At 38.4% G+C, this 7,922-nt stretch overlaps 1 protein-coding gene across 1 annotated transcript; it reads right to left on the bottom strand.

The window, feature by feature from the left end:
• Window positions 1–4,780: 4,780 nt before the first annotated feature.
• On the bottom strand, window positions 4,781–5,535 carry LOC110019872 (late embryogenesis abundant protein Lea14-A-like). Its single transcript, XM_020717733.1, has 2 exons — window positions 5,252–5,535; window positions 4,781–5,185 (listed from the first exon to the last, which is right to left on the bottom strand). Exons 1-2 carry the CDS (start codon window positions 5,455–5,457, stop codon window positions 4,912–4,914), a joined length of 480 nt encoding a protein of 159 aa, XP_020573392.1. The 5' UTR covers window positions 5,458–5,535; the 3' UTR covers window positions 4,781–4,911.
• Between the last annotated feature and the right edge of the window lie 2,387 nt (window positions 5,536–7,922).

The following is a 7,922-nucleotide window of genomic DNA, read 5'->3' as shown; positions in this document are numbered from 1 at the left end:
ATAGTTGTGCTCGACGGCGGCCGGTGATTGTCGGCAGTGGTAGACGGTGATTAGCAGAGGATGACGGTGATCAACATCGGTCTGCGGGCTAATTATCAAATCTTTAAGTTATCTCTAGAGCTGCAACCCCCTCTCATGAGAGGTGTGGGTTTTATTTATAATGTTCAAAATGCAATAAATACATGAATATAATCTACTTTGATCAAACGGTCCGGAGGGCTTCCTTATGTTGTTTAATGAACATTTGAGTGTCTGAACAATGTTGGAATTGAGCAATCTTGGGCTCGTAAGATTTGTCTTGAGAATATAATCTACTTTGATCAGACGGTCCGGAGGGCTTCCTTATGGTGTTTAATGAACATTTGAGTGTCTGAACAATGTTAGAATTGAGCAATCTTGGGCTCGTAAGATTTGTCTTGTCGGGACGCCAGATTCAATTATATACTTAATAGAATCAACATTCGTTTAACCTTCTAAATATGTCTGAAAAACTTCCATGAGTGGTTTAATGACTTGATCTAAACTTGATTTGACTATATATATATATATATATATATATATATCAGCGAATATGAAAGATTAAAATGTAAGAATATGGAAATATTTTAAGTTTATTTTATTTTAAATAAGGAAATTGGAAGGCCATAAGACTTAAGCCAGAAAACTAATAGAAATAAGCGACAAAGAAATTAATGTTGATTTCAATTTTTTAAAATTAGTTGTTTATACATAAACATGTACATAAAAATATAAAGTTGGTTTGAAAAGTAATTTAAGGGTATTTAACTTGTAACAATCAAACAAATAAATATAAAGAATTTTATCTCCTGTAATATTTGAAAAAAAAAATATTTCTCATTTTTTTAATTTGTAATGAAGAAAGCAGAATATTATGGTGCCAACAGTTGGAACGTAGAAGGAAGTGAATTAATGCAGATTTTAAATTTTGTAATTATTATTTTAATGAAATAGATTAATTGTTTATCATAAATATTGGTATTTTTTGAGCTTATAAATAGACGAAGGAGATGAGGATGTAGGTGGTCTACGACTCTGCCTAGCAGGTGATCTGAGATTTCCCTAAAGAAGAAAGTTGTCATCATTTTGCGTAGCATACGAGCAACTAATTCTTCTTTTGCCTTGCGGCCAAGAGAGAAGTCATTCTCGTACTGCGTAGCAGGCGAGCAAATTGATTTTTTTTCACGTTGCGGCCAAGAGGAAAGTCATTCAAGTCTTGCGTAGTAGCCTAGTAGGCGAGCAACGCGTTCTTCTTTCGTGTTGCGACTAAGAGAAATCATCTCCGTTCCGTGTGACAAACAAACAACATGATCTTTTTTCACATCGCAACCAAGAAGAAAGTCGTTTATGTTCTGCATAGTTGGCGAGAAACAGGATCTTCTTGCTTATTGATGCTGCTCATTTCAGTGGAGATGAAGAAATGCTAGATTTTCTTGTCACACTTTGAGGTGGAGAATTTCATGTTTCTATAGTGGTGATATCTTGTATAGCTTTTGTATCAGTTCTTGTTGGTCTTTACAGCATTTTTAATCATCTGATATGCCATTTGTATATGATAATATATTTTTTTGTACGTATATGACATTGATACCAAGGTTGATGTGACTTCTCAATCATATGAAATTTTGCAATTAAAGGTAGCACACACACTATAAATTGAAGAATTGTGTATCTTTTAATGCTCGTGCTTCAAAGGCAGTGCCCTCTAGGGCTTTTGCCTTGTATGAGCTTAAAATTAGCCGGTGTCTTCTGAGGCTCGTAACCTTCTGAGATTTTTTCTATGTATCTATGCCTTTTGAGACTATAGCTTTCTAAGATCTTTAATGTACAGGTGTTTTATAGTCTTCTGAGGTCTTTGATGTATTTGTGTTTTCAGATACTTGTAGCCATTTTAAGTCTTTGAGTGGAGAACTTATAAACCACTTCCTGTCGTGGAGTCTTTCTAGTTAGGATCATGTCCACTACTAGCTTTCCATCGAGATTTGTCTCTTGGGCTCGTCTTTTAGGGGCATGATAGATTCTCATCGAGACTTGCCTCTTTGGCTCGACTTCTAAAAGTTTCTTATCTTTTCATTGAGTCATACCTCTTGGGCTCGACTTCGAGGAACATGGATGAGGTCTTTTTCTACTGTTTGTTTTCAAGGGGATTTTCTACACAAAAATTTTCCATGAGAAAATAAGAAAATTTCAGAACTACTATAATTTGAAGTTGTACATTTCATTCAATAACTCTGAAGATTCTCTTCTTGTTCCCCTCACCTTGTTCATGTAAGTAGCGACCCAAGTGACCTCAGCATATCAAACGTTCAATTTATTCCTTTAGTTGAAACATTTTTTTTGTCAAATGTCCTTTTGCACGAGAAAAATGACAATATTGAGATGAGACTCCACCATCTGAAATTATTAACGACATTGGCCACTCAACAGTCTCTTCATCCTTGATGGTCATTAGGATGTTGACACGTGTCATGTTAAGTGACGTGTATTCTTTTTCTGATCGTGGCTCACGATTCCCGTGGTCTAAACTTTTTTTCGTTGTGAGATTTGATTGGTATCCCTGACGTTATTCTTGTGCTTGCCCCTCCAATCGCTCAAATTGTTCCTCATGTGCAATGATGGTATCGTCTAAAGAGATTTGAGCTTCGACGCAATGGATGACATCAACATAAGAGTGCTCGTCTCCCGCATAAGGGTCAAATAGAAAGGCCATGAGCGAAGCCCTCCGAAAAAGACTCCTCTCAATAACTCCATATCCACTCCAAGAATCTGACGGGCTTAAGTGGAGAACCTGCAGAAGTATTCATTGAGGCCCTCATTTTGGCGAACTCCCGATATATGAAATGAATCTTTGATGATCATTCAATTTACTATGAACTGCTCTACGAATAATCTGTCAAGTTTATCGAAGGTGTTGATGGTGCCCCCAGAGAGAGTAGAACTATGTGCGAGCTTGACCCTTGAGAGATGCCAAGAACACTTTACAGAGAAGCGCATCAGAGGCACAATGAATGTACATAATGGTTCGATAGTGGTCGACGTGGTCGTATGGATCGCTCACCCCTTCATAGGTACAATATTTGGGAGTTTGAATAACTTGGTCTCTCGTCTTGAAAGAGGAATGGTTTCATAATTAGGAGAACCCGGTGAGTCGGGGTTTTCCTGTTGATTGTTGAACTGGTGGTAAGGGATTTACATGGGTTGTGGTTGTCGCTCCCAACATAGAAGGAATGATCTCATGTTGAGACTCATCCATCCTACGAACTTGATCTTCCAGAGAATGACCCAAGATACCTTGATCAATGGGGTAATGTTTCATTGAGTAGGAGGATGCGGAGGCTTGATGACCTTAGCTTCATGACTGTCCTCTAAAATGGTGGGTGTGTTGTAGCAAGTGTTGTGCTTGGTGGTCAAGCAACAATTCTTACAAGTATTTCAATTATAAAAATGTTTTACTTTCCACAAATGACACCAAACTGATGAGTGTTATAAAATTCATATTGGTAGAGCAATGAAATACTTCTTAATGTTACATGAGAATTCAACACAACTTAGGTAAGAGAAAACATCCACTACTGACATCAGAAATTTTTACAAAAAAAACCCGTAAAGGGAGAAACCAATGGGTCTGACGCAGATGTTAAAATTCACTATATGCTGAAAATTACAGAGACTATTTGCCTCACAAACGAGAAAAGACTACAGATTTTTCAAGTTATAATGTTGTCTGATAGCTTCCACTCCGTGGTGGTTGACAATTATTGGGGGAAATCGATGTTGGTCAGCGGTCGATGATGGTTGGTAGTGGTTGACGACGATAGTGGTGCTTGACAGCGATTGGTGATTATCGACAGCAGCAATGGTGATACTGGACTTCATCTTCTTCACAAAACTTTAAATTCTCTCGTAAGCCTCTAGCCCCATTTCATGAGAGTGAATCTCTATTTATAGCATTCAAAGTGCAATAAAAACAAGAAAATGAACCGCTTCGATCGGACGGTCTGAATAGCTTTCTTCGATCAAATGACGTTTAATGAACATTTAAGCATCTAAACGATGTCCGAATAGAACAATAATGCGGTTCGTAAATTTCGTCCTGTCGAGACGCTCAATCTAATTATAAGCTTGCTTAATTAGACATTTGTTTAACCTTCTAAATATATCCAAAAAAATTTCAAGAATAATTTAATGACTTGATTTGAGCTTATTTTGCGTTAGATTGAAATAATTTTGGTAACATTAGATTATTCTTGTGGTATTGGTGAAATAAATTTTTATCGAGATTTGAATATTTCTTTTGCCCAAAAATCCGTCTTAAGATCTGTCATGCCTCGAGATTTGTGTTGGATGATAAAAATCTGCTGAAGATGTGTCAATGTTCAGCCTATATGTTACCTCAACTGAAGATGTGTCAATGTTCAGCCTATATGTTACCTGCATTTCTCTCCTATTTTTACACTAACTCTTTTGATGTGATTAACAAACAAATATGAATTTAACACATGATATAAAAAAATTAACTTTCCTTAATCATTAAATCATGAATCCTTCCTACCAATTCTTTAGTTGCTACCTTCACTTGCACTCATTAACTATTTTCAACTGTCACAATTTGAATTAAAATTTTTAACTGATTTTGAGATAATTAGATCAATATTTTTTTATATTGCAATCGTATATAACAGAGTAATTACCTTTGAATTTAGGTTAGAATTCGCTCAAAAAAAAAAAAATCTCACCTTAAATGTCAAGGAACTCCTTATTTAAAAAAAAAGCACTTCAGATCTTGTCGGTAATCTCAAAGCGTCCATCCCCATCAGACTTTATTAACAGCATAAACATTAAACAGAAACAAAACTCCTCGATCTTAGAGACGAAGAGGGACGATGAGGGAAATTAGGAATCAGAATCCTTATCCCCCGAGAAGAAATTAGTAAACGAAGGGAGCTTCAACTCCCCCTTCGTCGACAAAGGAATGGTAAAATTCCCAATAATCGGCAAATCAATCGTCAATCCAACATCAAACACGTAATCAATATCCCAATCGCGGCCAATATCCCTGAGCAAGCTTATCAAGAAATCGTAGGGCACCTTAAATGGAATCTCTAGCGTCGTCGCTTTGCTCGCCTCAATCCATCCCGGATCCGCCATCGTCCCCGACGCCACGATCCTGTTATCAAACCAACCATCAATCTAATCGTTGATCAGCGATTGTAAGAATAAGCGAATGGATTACCGATCGGCGCTCTTGAGGGTATAGGTGATCTCGCAAACAGGGAGGCGGTGGCTGTAAGGGTTGTCGACGGAGACATCGCTATGGAATTGGGCGCCATCTCTTCCGACGTTCTTGATGGAGACGCCCTTCAAGCTTGCTTCCGGTTTCTGCACGTGCGCAACCTTCTCGGCCACGAATCCCTTCGCTTTGTTAATGAGAGACGACATTGTTCTTCAGTCTGCTGATTAGGGTTTTTTCTTCGCCTTTTTTTGCGCTTTTGTGTGGTTTGGGAGCGGAGAAACCGGGGGAGTATTTATAGGGGAAGGGGACTGGGATTTTAAGGGCGGAGATGATTGAGGTTCTGACACGTGGGTATTGCTGGAAGGCCAAGTGTTAAGATGCTATAAGAGATCACAGTTGCTGCCGACATATGGCTTAAGCTCTTGTGCTTAGTACTCGGAGAGTATATAGATATAATTATCTATGACAGAAATTTAAATGATAATGTAATGCAACACCTTTAACCTAATGTTTGAGAGTTAAATATATGGGACATTTACATAAAACCACTCAACTCCCATGTATTTAAATTTAAAAAATAAAATGAATATTTTCTTATGTATAGGAAAGATAATGTGATATGTATGTAAAAATTAAAATGTAAATGTTAGACATAAATACATAGAAATTAAGCAATATGTTTATAGATCTGCCCCGATATGTGTTGATGTGTTATATGTATGAATCATGAGGGCATGTTTATTTTTTCACGATTTTTTGAGCTAGGGAAATAATTTATGAGATCATCATAAGTTATTTCTTTAAAACGAGCATCTCACTTGATACGTTTCTAAAAAAAATCATATTGGTCCACACTAATGTGGACACATATTTTGACCTGAAAATTTAAATTTTAAATTTTGAAATGCCTACACTCCAATATATGGTGAAATTAAGTGTCTTGGTGAGACAAATCAAATGAAATAAAAAATGATCAGATCTGAGACCAGGCGAGCCCAGACCATGCATTTGAAGCAGGAAGCAAAGTTTTGAAACGTACTTTGGGATATCAGATGTCTTCCAAATCTGACAAGTTCATATTCAAATCGAGTGTCTTGACAAGAAAAATATCTAACAAGCATAAGGTCACTTAATTTCAACATCATTCTTGCATTCAAATAGACTTAAAACTATAATTGATCAAGTGAATCACTCTGGGTCGTTCGATAGAGTGGTCATGATTCATATAGTGTTTACAGAAGATTTCAACTTCAAAATCTATAAATAAACCCTCAATCTTTTCATGAAAATAACCTTGAATCTAGGGTTGGACTTGGAGGAGAAGGCTAAAAGAGCTTCAAGCTCTTGAGGATTTCTTAGCTTCATTAGCGTCGGTCACCCTCGCCATCATCACCAGACCACCATCGACTGTTCGTAACCACTACCAAACCACAACCTTCACCACCTCACACCTTTGTCATTTGACTTTGTCCGTTGCATTTTAGCTGCCACTACTATTGGACTACCTTTACAATGACATCATTTTCGTCGCACTAAACCATCAGCATTAGGCTTTCGTCCAACCACCATTTGTTGTTATCGTCAGGTCACCATCATCAGGTGGTCAGACCACCATTGCCCGACCACCATCATCGTCGATGTCGAACCACCACCATCGGGGCGTCGTTTAGCCACAACCAATGACTACCAGCATTGTCTGCGTCGGACCACTATCATCTGGATGTTGTCATCGCCACCCAATCACCATTTGTTAGCAACATTCGTGTATGTCGTCGCATTCGAACGACTGCTGCTTTGCTACCGCTATTGTTGTTGTCAAACCATATCTATCGGACCACAATCAGACCACCATCATCATCGTCGTTGGACCACCATTATTTGGCAACGAAGCCATCATTGCACCTTCACCACTGTCATCACCAACGAACCACTGCTACAATGCCCCAATCCGATCACCGCTATTATCATTACCGGACTACCTTCACTCAGTCACGACAGCCATAAATCCACCATACCCCATCACAATTATCAGAATGGCATCAAGCCACCACTGTCATTGTTGTCATACCATTGTCGTCTAGCCACCGCTTTCACTGGACCATCATTGCCTAGCCACAAAAATTGTCATCGTCGGACCATCACCATTCTCTCCTTCTAACCATTACCATCATCATCGTCGGGCCACCATCGTCAGGTCGTCGCCATCATAAGACCTCCATTGCCCATGCACCACCGTTGTCATGGCCAAACTACTATTGTTTGGTTGTCATTACTGATAAACCATTGTAGCTTGGTCACCACTGTTGTCACCATCAAGCCACTACCATCGGGTCGCTGTCTGACCACTACCACCGCCTTAGGGGGACTAGGGCCATTTAGTCTTCTCCACCTTCGGACCATCATACTTTGTCAACAAAGTTGTCATTATTGAACCATGAACCACCGCCTTCAAGTTATCATCATGAGTAGGGCTGTCAAAAAAGCTCGTTGTTCGCGAACAGTTCAGGTGCGATTCGCCAGAGTGTTCGTGTTCGATTCGTTCGATAAGTAAACGAGACGAACACAAACAAGTTTTTTCGTTCGATTTGTTAAACGAACCAAACACGAACAGTGATGTGTTCGTTCGTGTTCGAATCGTTATAGTTCGAATATATATATATATATATATATA

This window comes from Phalaenopsis equestris, unplaced genomic scaffold (genome assembly GCF_001263595.1).
Source record: "Phalaenopsis equestris unplaced genomic scaffold, ASM126359v1 Scaffold000084, whole genome shotgun sequence".
In the NCBI taxonomy this organism is placed as follows: domain Eukaryota; kingdom Viridiplantae; phylum Streptophyta; class Magnoliopsida; order Asparagales; family Orchidaceae; genus Phalaenopsis; species Phalaenopsis equestris.
The sequence above is the reverse complement of the archived record's forward strand: the minus strand, read 5'-3'. Positions and strand labels throughout refer to the sequence as shown.